This window comes from Thermobia domestica, chromosome 3 (assembly GCF_964235325.1).
Source record: "Thermobia domestica chromosome 3, izTheDome1.hap1.1, whole genome shotgun sequence".
Lineage (NCBI taxonomy): Eukaryota > Metazoa > Arthropoda > Insecta > Zygentoma > Lepismatidae > Thermobia > Thermobia domestica.
This window is the reverse complement of record NC_137456.1, coordinates 321,939,250-321,953,786: the sequence shown is the minus strand read 5'-3', so window position 1 is coordinate 321,953,786 and position 14,537 is coordinate 321,939,250. Positions and strand designations below refer to the sequence as shown.

General features: G+C 34.7%; 1 protein-coding gene across 1 annotated transcript in view; it reads right to left on the bottom strand.

Moving 5' to 3' along the window:
* Positions 1-14,537, bottom strand: part of Taf7 (TATA-box binding protein associated factor 7) — a 38,247-nt gene that overhangs the window by 17,897 nt on the left and 5,813 nt on the right. Inside the window, exons 2-4 of the mRNA XM_081752617.1 lie at positions 12,225-12,356; positions 8,153-8,233; positions 1,136-1,309 (exon numbers count right to left, since the gene is read on the bottom strand). Coding sequence (XP_081608743.1) covers positions 1,136-1,309; positions 8,153-8,233; positions 12,225-12,356 — 387 coding nt within the window. The remainder of the gene's footprint in view (positions 1-1,135; positions 1,310-8,152; positions 8,234-12,224; positions 12,357-14,537) is intronic.

Below are 14,537 nucleotides of genomic sequence, written 5' to 3'. Positions count from 1 at the left end.
TATAAACAATAGGAACTGAGGGGGGGCGCGGTGACTCAGTGGAAGAGCGTTCACCTCCGGTGCTTGGGGTCCTTGGTTCGATCCCAGCTCGCGCCGTGTGGACTTTGTGGTGGACAAACACCGTGCTTATGGGTTTTTTCGGGGTTCTCCCGTTTCCTCCTACTTTCTTCATTTTACCATTTCACTCATGTCTCATCATCACCGTCTGCTTTAGCCTAACCGGCATAATCGTGGGACGTAAAACTTAAAAGATTTCATTTCATTTCAATAGGAACTGACTTAACTAAATGCAATAATGTGGCTTAGAGAAATAGAAATAAATTAGATGATAAAGTTTGGCAACCTCGCACACCTAATAATTCATTTAGCTAATTTTTGAAGGAGGATTAAAAAAAAAAATGGATGGCACGGGTTTACGGAGTGAAGTTATCACTTGTGCTAGTCATATTGATTAGTACAGAAAAAAAAAATACAAATTCGGAGATCTTTACTTTGTCAAGCAGCAAATCCAGCAGAGCAGGGGAATGTTAGTAAAGGAAGAGTTAAAATTACTTCTCTTTGCGTATATTTAGACCAAGAAAACGATTTTATTATTCATTAAAATTTACCAATCTCTCAATGTGAGCGTTTCGGCAAAGAATTACTGTCTTCTTCAGTATATATCTTTTCAGAAAACTGACGCTGACTTATGACAAACCACAAGCAGTAAAAAATCTATTGAATGCACCACGTTATTAACAAGTAGAACATCAGAGCTGTTTATAATCTCAAAGTGACAACCGTGTATTTATTACATCTTGACCATACAGGGAAGTTTTGAGTAACATAGTTTCAGAGTGGTTCTATCAAAGTTCAAACTTTTAAGAGCACAACTTTTTTACAGATAATACAGAGATATTTCTATATATTTTTATTACCAAAAGAAACGTTGTTCTGATACATCTATACCACAACGATGAATGAGAAGACATGTGATGAATTTGCTGTAGATGCTTTAAGAAAATGTTGTTGAGGAAGATACAAGTTCTCATTGAAAATGTCGACAATTACTACATCAAGATTAGTTCAAGTGAATATATTTGTAATCATGCATCAAGTTATTTTCTTGAAGGGTGAAATAAAATATTTCTCTTACCTTTTTCTTGAGTGTTTTTCTGAATCTGCGTTTCCGAACGTTCTTCAGCGGAGGTGTTATTCCGTGGGGCCAGAGGTACTTTTTTTCTACTTTATTCGGGTCCTTTTTCTTTGTTTTACTCGGAGACTCTTCATCCGTAGTGGTCTGATCGTCTTCCTCTTTGCATATCAACATCTACAACCAAAACAGAATTACTAATGTCAATAACTGTGAGATACAATTTTGAAATCGAATTCTCTTGTGCACTCAATGAAACAACTAAAAGCACCTGTTTTACATAACAACCAAATAAGCTAGGCTAGTGGTTCCTGCTTTTGCCACGCTATCGTGAGTTTCCGCGACCACAATCAACTAAGATTTTCTAGGCTTTTTCTTCCGTTCTACCTGATATACATTTTTAGCCTGACATATTAAAAATAATACAAAATTTATCATTTTTCTTTCCCTTCTTTATCAAAAGTGAAAGGAGATAATGAAATGCAACTTACCATAATCATTGATAATGTTATTCTACAACAAAAAATATGAACCTGAAGAATTGTCAGTGTTGCCATCCATAGAAATTACAATGTTGCCAGAATAACATTTCTCCCAAAATTTAAGTTAAGCCAACGACTAGAGGAACGAACTCAACTGCATTTGATTACGTATTATGTTGTTTTGGAATTCTGTGAACTACTTTTTAAACAACATTATTATTTAATTTTAATAACTATATGTTAAAACTATTTTGTTTATTACAAACTAAATACGACAATTCTTCAGGTTCGTATTTTTTGTTGTAGAATAATATTATCTATGATTTTGGTAAGTTGCATTTCATTATCTTCTTTCACTTCCTTCCTTCCTTTTAGTGACAAACAAGCAAAAGAAAAATGATAAATTTTGTATTTGTAGTATGTCAGGCTCTTAAATGAATACCGAGTTGGTACCGTTACATGTAGTCCCTGATCAACCTTCTTCATTTTCTCACTACGTTGAAACGAGACAATAATGAGAAAGTGAGCCAGCCCTCCAATCGTAAATAAAATATTCCGTAAAAATATCGTAAAATACTCCGATTTTTATACAACATAATGTGCATTTTGTTCGACATTAGGGACTTACTCGTACAGTTGGATTGAAACTAGTGACAGGGAAGTGGATTAGTCGTTTGCTTTTACAATGTACGGCATTACTAGTTTAGAAAAGAATACCATAAGCATTCTTAAAATAAAGCGATATACCGTATTTGAGCGAATATAAGCCGCACCAAAACTTTCGACACAAGATACGCCGCAGTACTAAATTTACGAGAAAGTTCAATTAGACAGTATTTTGCGATGCATCTCTCTCCCTACCCTTCTTTAACTCCCACATAACTAAAGGTGACTCATGAATATGACCTTCTTTGTGATAGTGACTCTGAGCAGCATTATGTATTGTCTAGCATGGATGGAGAATCAGAAGCTGGTGATACTGAGATGGTAGGAAGTGTTGTACTTGATTTCGGTAGGTACAAACAATAACGAACAAATAGTGAAAAAGTGACCAATTGGACCGGGACTCGAACCCGGGACCTCCGGCATACCGTGCCGATGCATTAACCACTATGCCATCCATCCGCTTCCGAGAAGAGCCACTCACTCTCTCTGTCTCGAGGTCGGTGCTCTCCACTCGAACCACATGGGTTGTACCAAAGACCCTCATGTGATTTGATAGTCCCTGTCCATATATTGAGCACCTATGACGGTTGTGATCTTATATAGTCGATTCGGGTTCAGGTTCGAATCCGGTCCAGTCGGTCACTTTTTCACTCTTTGTACGTTATTGAATCCACATATATAGAGGATATGGTGTGTTAAAAGATCGGTTGTTTCCTCTTTCATTAATATTGTAAGGACCCCCACGTCGCCGTACCATGCAATAGCCATGCGTAGTACACGTGTTGATAATAAACACAAACAAGCAGACGACGATCCCGAAGAGGAGTCGCCCACCATCGCCAACAGTCGGAAGGACGAGAATCAACGAAGGAAGACGACAATACAGGATAAAAGGGAACTGAACGCCTCGACCAACATCAATCTTCCCGGATTGATCGAAACATCTATAACCCCTCTCACGACGCTTGGTCACCGAGAGGTACCCATCCTTAAGCCCACGACGCTTGGTCACCGGGTTCCTTTCCTTTTTCTCACGACGCACGGTCACCGAGAAAGAAACACCTAATCTAGAACCCTCTCACGACGCACGGTCACCGAGAGTAACTCACCTCAAAGCCCACGACGCTTGGTCACCGGGTTCCTATCTTAATCTTACCCAAGTAGATATTAGAGGAATTACTTATTATAATTGTGTATATAAGAAGAATTTTTATAATGAAAAGGTGAAGGGAAAGTCCAAATCCCGAGTACATTTTATTGCTTTATCCAAGAAATTTTACAATATCTATATGGGTACAAACAAGTTGACGCAGATTTGCGAAAACAAGATTCTTTTCCTTTTTCAAATCAGCTACTGTATATAAATATACCGTAAAGTTCGGGACATATATAAACGATCAAAATCGTCATTAATTCTAATGTCATTTTTGGTCGTTTCTTTATGTCTCGTACTTAATATGTTATATATACTGTACAACAAAGACACGTATTCCTGTTACTAAAAGTATTAAGTGTACAGGTACTTTTTGTGCCACTGTAAGGTGTTACCGGTACCGAATGAAGGTGGCAATTTTTGAAACAAGGTATGTTTTTATTCTATTTCCTTCTTAAGTCTTTGATGGTTTACAAAAGTAACTGTAACTTGTAATGGTATTAATTTCAACCTATAAGATACGTATACATGTCAGTTTGAAATTGAAGATTTATGATTTGAGGAAGGAAATATCTCGATTATAGGCTGCATAATGGTTTTTCGAACCAAAATTTAAGAAAAAAAAGCGCGTAGCCTATATTCGCGCAAATAAGGTAACGCTAATTTGTCCTTCGAAACTCCGTTGCTTTATGATTTTTCTTTTGTTTTCTTTCTTGGCGGTGGGTATTGTACTAATAAATCAATAACGTGAATCAAATGTTTGTCGAAATTACTAGGGTCGGATTCCTGTTTTTATGAAGATAATTTGAAATATTTTGTCTTTCGTGAATACCTTGGTGAACTGAACCTATAATTTACATGTTTTGATAATAAAGAAAATTGGGATCACTGTATTATTTCCTCTTTATAACGTCCTTTGCGTCTGGCTTCGTATTTTTAGTCATTCCAGGGTAAGATTGTGAACAGGTGCCCAACATATTTCAACACTGAGATAGTATAACTTTTTCTACATAATTTCAACTTTGTTTTACCTCTAATTATCACTACTCTTTTGTTTATTAGTTCAATAATTTTATTGTAATTTCACATAAATTTATGTATTTCTTCATTAATCGTTCTCTCTCCCCTACCACGCGATACATTCCAACACAGCACACAACGCTTCTCCTACTTCTTCCGTGTCCTTTATGATGAAATATTTAGCGAAAGCGTTAACTTCTTTATTACTATGTAATATATGTTTTAATATTTTGTGGAGCTTCTTCGTGGCTAAGCGGTTAGCGTTTGCACCTTTGCCATGGGAGACCCAGATTCGATTCTCGGCGGGAACTCATGTGGTTCGAATTCCACATTAATCATTAGCTCTCGTCTCATATAGCCTCGCTGCTGAAAAGGACGTTAAACTCAAAATCAATATTAATATTTTGTGGTTGTTTATTGAAGTATAGCGTCCCTTTTTACCGAAGCTAATCAGACATGGGTCTGCAATTTAAGGTAAAGAGCAAACTCCGAACCCCATGGCTCAAACGCGCGCGCACTAGCCACTAGAACACTAAGGAGGGTCTTTACTTTTTGGGAGTACGTAAGTTACATTTAAATACATTTACATAAATGAATGTTGAAACCCGCCTCTTTAGCCCGACAACCTACTTTATATCAGGGTATTGGACTCGTTATCGCTTTAACCCCCGTCAGAGCTTAGTCTTCTTAAAAATTACATTACATAACCGTATTTACGCGAATCTAAGACGCCTTCAAATGTAAGACGCACCCTTGGCGAAAATGAAAAACCTACATTGCATTGATTTTAATGAAAATAATAATAATAATAAACATGGGAAAACAAATAACATTATGGGAAAATAAAGAAACATAGAACTTCCTGATTTACTGCTGGAATTTACGGTATAATCATGTAAATCTGCTGGTATTTTTTTCTAATGTAATTACGGTACAACACTTGCTTCCGTGAGATTTATAGCAATTCATTATCGGTATCATATTATACCAGTATGTATATTATACTGATATATTATACCAGTATGTACACTCAAGCCCAAAATTATTGTCGCGTATCTATAAATATGTTGTTGTAGGAATATAAGTTGATAACGAATTCACCCGGTATTTCTTATAATGTTAGTGTGTGTATAATCGGCAAAGACATGTATGTGGCAAATTTCATCTCAAAAGAGCAGTAAATAAGAACAATAAAACGAAAATAAAACTTTCTTGTCCATTTAGCAACATTTTGTTTTACTCATTCTAATTTTCGTATTTATAATTGTTGTCCTATGAAATTTACCACAAATATACATTTCCTGATTATACACATAGTATCAGTATTAAAAGTACCCTGCAAAATCATTACCAAATTATATTCGTACAAGAAGACAGTTATAGATATGCGACAATCATTTTGGACATGAGTGTACACACACACACACACAAACACATACATACACACAAACAAACAAACAAATATTCAGCAATTACTTAAACTTGTTTCTTTTCTTCTGTTTTGCACTCACACTCGCAAAAAACAACACTGACAGGTTAGCTCATTCTTTCCAGAATCGTGACTAACGGGATTAGCAATTTTTGGTGAAACTCCATCTAATCTGGCCTAAATTTGCATAACTCAAATCTAAGACGCAGCCTGATTTTGGTAGAAAAAGTGCGTCTTAGAATCGCGTAAATTCGGTATATGTTGTTACCCCGTGAAAAATTTCGAAAAACAGAATCTGAACCATCTTATAACTACACACAGTGCAAAACCACGCTCAAGAATTTTAACTATCATTCTACTTACTGATTTCTGGAATTCCTGAATTTCTTTTAAGCTTAAGCTTGAGTCTTGGTCACGGAGGTTAAAAGCAGGAAGGAAAATAATAGAAACATCAAGGAATGAAAATGGAACGGATTTACCAAGAGAAGAGCTGTGTTCTACTTGACAACGTGTTACCGTACAATACAGCTCTTTCCTTAGTAAGTCCGTTTCATTTTTATTACCTTGAGGTTTCTATTTTTTTTCTTTCTGTTTTTAACCTCCGTGACCAAGACTCAAGGGGAGAGTCGAAAACTTAAGCTTAAAGGAAATTCAGGAATTACAGGAATTTGTAGGGTAAGTAGAATCTTATAACTACTTATCGAGCATATAGAACACAATGCAATAGCAGAAACATTACTAGATGAATAATTTGATGACACTCTATAACTTTTTTTCAGGTTACTCTACACCGTTTCCTTTTTTTCTTCTTCCTTTTTTTTTTTTAAATTTTTGTTGTTAGCTAGAACTTTTTATATAAGTTGTTTTTGTGAAACCTAGATAGTTACTTATTGATATACACATCACTGTTCTTCTTTCCCACAGAACTTGTCGAACCACTGTTAAGTCAATGTTTCCTGCTTTGAAACTTTCAGCAAGTATACCTTTTTAAAAATTAAATTTGCTATATTATGGTTATGCTTAAGTTTTATACTTGAAATCTTAATTGGGGTGCACTGCGAAAGGTTTTGTAACTTCAACATAACCAACTCTCTACTATACTCCAGATAGAAGAGTTATTAAATAACAATTAAACATGAATAAAAGACACAAGACTCAATGTATGATTGATTTAATGTTTCTGATTAGTTATGTGGTATTTGTGAATTATTTATGTGTTGAGACATATACTTGGCGGTTGACAGATTCTTTTAAGCGTTTTTTATTGAAGTTATTTGTTCTACAAAACAGTCACCTGGTGCACAATCTGAGCGCAAGTACTTAATGTTGTGGAGATCCACAGAGAGGTCTGATGTAACTCTCACTTTTTCCGAACTTTACCACATAGTAACTATGATGTTTTGGAGTTTGAAGATAAGATGTGATTCTAGTATCCGAGTTACATCGATACAGCTAACGATATAATATCTGGCAATACACCATATCATCCCAGAAGTATATTGAGGTTTTATACTCTTACTTTTACTGAGGTTGTTACCCGAAGTGCCCGTGTTTGTGAAGCAGAACCACGCCACCGAAAAAGTGACCGAGAAAATCGGGTTCACGTACAAGAAGGATCAACGCAAGATTTACATAATGAGGAAGTTCATTATGTGAGTCAAAATGTCTTCAGCACATAAAACGAATTCTCAGACAAAATTACATAATAATTCTTAACATTTTATAAGAGATTTTCTGACCTGAAATTATGTGAAGGAATCTTTTCCTTGTTTTGTTCATATTCTTTGACAATTAATATTAAATCTGAAATCAAAGTAAAACAGAAATAAGTTTATAAGTGGCTGGTTACAATATGTACGTACGTGACTTTGTATTATCAATCCCACTCTGTCGCGTTGATTAAAAAAAATCTACGGTCATTAAGACCCAATAAAGTATTAGCAAAGCCTTTTAACGTGCAGAAAAATACGCATTAAAGTAAGATTCCGTAAACGAGGGCAGAGTAACAACATGTGCAACCATTATGTTAATGAATAAAGCTTTTTAGACTAAGTACTGACGAAGGTTGCAACCATAACTGATATAGAACAGATTGCACAAAATTTATGTGATCCTATACTATGTATTGGTAAATATACACTTACACAAAATTGCTCAAAGATAATACTGGACGCAGATTCAAATTATTTACATATTCACCTATAACCATCCTACAGTATTATACGAAAACTTATAGGATAATTCTTTAAGAACACAGTTAGATACTTTACCTGGCACAAATCAGCTGTCTTGTAAAAACTTTTGTTGTCAATTGTTTTGAGAGTCTCGATAATTGTTGGCAAATCTACAAGCTAAAAAACAAATAAAAAAATATATAAATATACTGTATTTATATTGTACAGAAATAATAAAAAAAAGCTTTTCATTTAATAAAAGAACACGTTGAAATGGCAACGTAATCAGATAACTATTGATAAAGGATTTTTCTGTTTACACGTTCCAAAAAATATATAATAAAGTAATCCAAAAATACAAGGGCTGTCCAAAAAGTCCCAGACGTTTTGAAATAAAAAAAGTAACGGAATGAACAAACCAAATTATATTACACAAGAGAAAGCTACACTCTTAGTGTATTTTACCATATAACTAGCTGAACCTATGCTCTCTACACAGAGCATCATTCACATATGAGCATGAATCTCCTTGTTATTCCTCACATCTGTACATGTCCCTTTACAGACACAAGTGAAAGACGTCTTGATAAAAATTGGCAAGAGATACCATAAAGGGGAGATTTTGTTGATTATTTTTTTCAATATCTCGCACCGTTTGCAAGGTTTGAGCCTACTTCCGGTTGGAGTTTTTAATTCACATATGATCAGTGTTTTCTTTCTTCTTGCATGCAGTATGTAATAAGCAAATACATTACACACACAATTAATTATAATGTCAGTGATATATTGTGTTCATTGGACAAAATACTACAAACAGTAAAGATTCAACTTAGACTGGAGAAATGGTTATTCTTCATTTTTCATTATCATTTGGCCATGAAACAAACGCCTGAGATGTATGCAACTCCTGTATACAATTATGTGGTGTTGGAATGAATAATGTGTAGGATATGATGCTTTAGTTTTTTTCCTTTTTCATTTCAACACTTCCAGTGTACCCGTAAAAATGTAATAAAGAAATAATGGCCATGTTTTTTGAATATTCAATTTGAACTGGGCAATCTACACAAAATTTGCAATCGATCAGTGAAAACGTCATCTTTCTAGAGCCTGTAGTTTCCAAGATCTAATTGTCGAAAGGATGGACCACAAACATACAAGAGCCCACAAACGTATAGTTTAAAAGAACTCCAAAGATGGCAGCACAATTCATTTGCATTGATTCTGAAAAAGTCTTATTAAAATATAAAGGCTTTGAACAAAGGTCTACTTAAATAATTTATTTAAAGTACAGAGTTCAAAATATTTGTTTCTGTTAAACGTGAAATCACAAATAACCATAAATCAAAAGGTTGAAATCAAAGTTTATAGGCTGGAGCTCAGGCGCCTTTGTTGCTGTTGTAGCATTTTAATAGATAGATCGTCATGCAAATTAAGACACTTATCATACCGTAGCACAAGTTTTCCAATACCATCGTCTGCGATTTTAACCACTGGCTTACACCGGCATGCAGTTCGGTGTCAGTATCAAAGCATTGTGTAGCGAGCCACGTATTCATCGCTGTGAAGAGGTGGTTGTCGCTCGGCGCCAAATCCGGACTGTATGGTGGACGATCGAACATCTCCCATTCAAAACCATGCAAGAGTTCTCGGGCACGCTTAGCCGTATGTGGACGTGCGTTGTCGTGAAAAAAAAACCACACTTTCGCGCTAAGTCTTCCCCGGCGCTTGTTTTGAATCGAACGCCTTAACTTTCTCAGTGTTTCACAATACCTAATATCAGAACGCACTTTACAAGACGCGGGATTATCTATTGTTAACACGTCACAGAAAGCACAGTAAGAGCGTCATAGTCCTCACGCTACCACAGTTGCATGCGTACTAGTGTGGCAACATTCTGACACCAAGATGACGACTCTAGGCCCGCTTACTGCCACGACAGGCTAAAATGTCTGGGGCTTTCTGGACGGCCCTAGTAGCTACTGGCTAGCATTACATCTGCGTTTGAGGATGATTTCAGAGAAGATTGAAATATCGTTAAGATAATAACTTAATCACCAATTGATGTTAAGGGGTACAAAGTAGGATTTTGAGTTTTAAAATATGTACCCAAGACTACAGTTTAGCAATTATACGGAAAATTGAGCTTCATTATACCAAATGAAAGATAAATAAATTACTAAAGTTAATTCCAAAATTCACAGCGGAAACGTGCAACTGTACCGAAAGCAAACTCCGATTTTCACCTTACCGTACAAATAAACTATGTAGACTCCATCGTGACCGCTCACACACACACTTCCACTCTGTCGTGCAGTCAACATTCACTGAATCAATTATCAATTTCATTTGATAATCAGTGTTGGTAATAAGAGAATGTAAAAAACACACCTTTGCATATTTTATTTTGTTGGATGGTTATTTTGGATTCTCTTTATTGCTTGAACCTTCGTCACATCCTCTTCGCTTTAAACTAAAGAAAATGCACAAAGATATGTTTCTTACATTCTTTTATTATACCTAAAATCGTATTAAGCAAAAATACAGTGTTGTCAAGTTCATGTAAAAAAAATCATACATATAAAACAAACAAAGATCTTAGCTGTTGTGTGTATATACGATTGTAAAGTTATACTGTATCACATATTGTCTGATGAAGCCAAAGAGTTAGTTGGCGAAACTGTAACACGTGTTGAATTTTAATGAAAATATATAGTTTTGCTCAGCAAATAATTAGTATATATTTAATTAAAACAAACATGTATGAATCGATAATACATACGTCGTTCAATATATGTTTCCCTAGGCTGTTAAAAAAAACATATATTTGTAAACTATACGTACATGAATAGGTAGGTCCTTCCCTACCTCTCCACAAATCCCCATTGAGAATTAGGCATTTGTCTCACTGTTACAACAACTTGTCCAAACTCTGCAAAAAATCGGTACCGTTGTTTATGGCACTATCCTCACATCTTGCTTCGACGCTGTATGGACAGTTGGGGAGTCGTTCCCACACAAATTCTTCAATTTTGTGTCTCGTTTGCGTGCTGAGTGGGCGGCATTATCGTCAAGAAGAAGACCAATTTGCTTATGTCGACTTGTGCTTCCCTGAAGAAGAGTTCACGTTTGATATAAGCGACCTGGTCTCCTGTCTACTGGTGATGAAAAAGTGAACCGGAAAATGAGGAGAATGCTAAATAGTCAGAGTCCTGATTTTTTGCAGACTTTGGACAAATTAGTGCAACCGTGAGACAAACGCATGAATTTCAAAGGGGATTATGTGGAGAGGTAAGGAAGGATCCACCTACACAACTATGAGTACTTTACAAATCTATCTTAAGCCAGTTGAGAATGCTCCAAGAGTATGCCAGAATGAATTTAAAAACAATTAATTTTTCTTATTAACTTCTAAAGGCTTTATACCAATTGTTCTAGGTACTTTATTATTATACTCATTAAACAATTCTTGTAATGTATCTATCCATTTATAATTTCCTTAACTACTAAGATTTTTTCCCCACGTTTTAAGAGTTCTGTTAAAACGTTCTACGATATCTTGTTTTACGAAGAAACATGCTCAAAAATAAAAAAAAAAGAAAAAAAGAAAAAAAAGAAAAAAAAAATCACAAAATATAATCTCTCTATGACTTGCGGTTCCCGAGATATAAAATAGCTCCTTAAATCTCCCGAAATCGGAACATTTTTGGCCAATATCTCGGGAACGGTACGTCACAGAGAGATGATATTCGTGTTCATTAATACCTTGGTTACTATTTGGTACCAAAATGTTCACCATCCTCTTAGGTATAATTGATCAATACCAATATCATCTCTCTATGATTTACGGTTCTCGAGATATGGCTCCTTAAATCTCCCGAAATCGAAAAATTTTTATAGGGAAATATATATATATATATATACATAGAAAAAATATATATAGGGAATTCAGTAACGAATTTTTTAATTTCGTTGAAAATATTTTTTTACAGCTTAGGGAAACATATATTGAACGACCCATGTAATTTGCTTGCTTGTACATTGTTTACAAAGTAAGTATTTTCTTTACATAATTGTTATTGTAAATCGAACTTGACAATTAATATTTTGCATTATATTCACATGAGGAATACAATCTGTAAATTTAAATAATTTAAATAAACTGTACCTTTGCGTGCATCAACCAATGATCAAAACGAACTTCTCCATATCTCATATCATTTTCTAATTTGATGTTCAATCTGTCTTTAACGTTCATAGTTCCACTGCGCAACGCCTCTCGGAGGGCTTTTGCTGGTTCCTACAATAAAAGTAAACTCATCAATATTGAAACAAAAAGATAAATCAAAGATAAAGCAGGGTGGAAAGAAAAAATGATCAGTTTTTAAATTTAAATCACATCTTTTTCCTTAGATATTTTTATAAAAAGGACTTGTGTCCATCTTTAACATAAATTAAACATAACTTTCTTACAAGGCTGTCTATATTCTTTATTATAAATTAACGAGAAACGTTACAGTTTCGGAAGAGAGAAAAAAAAATGATTCTTGATTGGTAGAGATAACAAATTATGTTACGTTATCTATGATTTCAGTTGAAATAGTAGTCTGAAGAAGGAAGTGATATACTTCCGAAACAGTAACGTTTCTCGTTAATTTATAATAAAGAATATAGACAGCCTTGTAAGAAAGTTATGTTTAATTTATCTTTTTCCTTGTATAATACAAGTCGCGAACTGAAGAAAAAACATTAGTAATTACTGTTAAATCTTAATTATGCCATTTAAGTGAAAGTATTCAGGTAGAATTTTGAATTAATCCTCAGTCGTTAACCTATTTCAATCCCAAACAATGATTCTTAAGCATTAAGGAAAAAGTACAGCAACGAGTATTAACATGGCACTTTTTTTTTTTTAACACAAGATATTATTTTGCACGGACATATTTTAAAACAATCGGGATGTCTAGAACTAGCTTGTGGCACGAAATACATATAAAATATGTAATTTCATCTAAAATTAAAAGACGTACAAAATTCTTAAGTTTCGGAGAGGGGATTGGACCCCCCCCCCCCTTAATATGCCCATATTATCTGGGAACAAACAAACAGACGTGCACACAAAAGAATTTTCGTTTTAAATGTCGAATGGTGATTTCCCCGGTGGAACAGTTAACGATTTACAAACACTATGTTTGGAAGAAAAGAAAGCAGGATTGCCCCGTTACCCGTTCAAAACGGAATTTTACTTAATCATCCTCTGCATAAAACACTCGTTTCCATATTGTGCTCTACATACATTTCAATTTCATTATACTATGATTATTATCTTTCATAATCGAAATAACAGAACAGAAACGGAATTTCACTTATTTTCAATTCAAATTAATTTATTTCGGAATTTGATTTAAAACAACGGTGATTTAAATCAAACCACCCTGAGATGAAGTTAGTGTGATCAACTCAAATCAAAGCAAGAAAATAACAATACAGGTATAATGCGGTAACCGATGCAGCCAAAATGATAACGTGTGTTATGAAACATATTTTCATTAGTTCAATTTAGGATAAAGCCATAAAAATTATAACCGACATACTCTCACTCCCGAGACACCAACATTCCGAATGCACTCTCGATTCTGGTTATTGTGACTCCCCAATCTGTTTTATTTATTACTAAACATCGGATCTTTAGGTAAAAACCTATTTTTTTCCTTAGTTCAAAACGAAAAATAAAGTCGTATATGGACGTTTTATGACAAATAAAAGCACAAAATAGTTTTATTTTGCCTAAAAATGCCTAACTGAACGTTAGATCCTATTTTTGCCTATTTTGCGCAATGTAAACGTCTGAAAATTTTCAAACGATTAAACACGAGAAAACCACGAAAAAATTTAGTAGAGGATGCTTATAGCTTACTGCTACCAAAGAGATGACGAATGATTCTTTTATCCCTACTGATTTGGCATATATCCGATCACACTACATATTTCTTGTTCGGGCTATTGCAGAATTAGAGAACTGGAAATACCATTTTCTAAGAATATTGAGCTTATTCAGGAAGTGAAGCAAAATATCGTGGAAGTGCCCGGTGAAGTTGGATAGAAAGTAAAGGTAAAACTTGAAAGTGTATTGGGAAAGAACTTGAGACTCAAGAGTTTGTGTGCAGCTGCAGATATTTTGGCTGGGAAACAAAATTAATACAAATGCGAAATACCAATCGAACATGTACCTAAGTTGAAGTTTGACCCAATCACATCAATTGATGTGGAACGTTCATTCTCTGTGTATAAGCTCATCCTTCCCAACAAATGTCACTGTGTCACCATAGAAAACCTGGAAAAAGTGCTTGTTATTTACTGTGAGGTCAATTACGGCTTATGTGGTACAGAAATGTGAAGGTGGTGTGTTTTGTACTGAAGATTTATCTACAAACATGCAGTTTTATTTAAAATTCTTAATTTCAGCAACATTTCAATATTG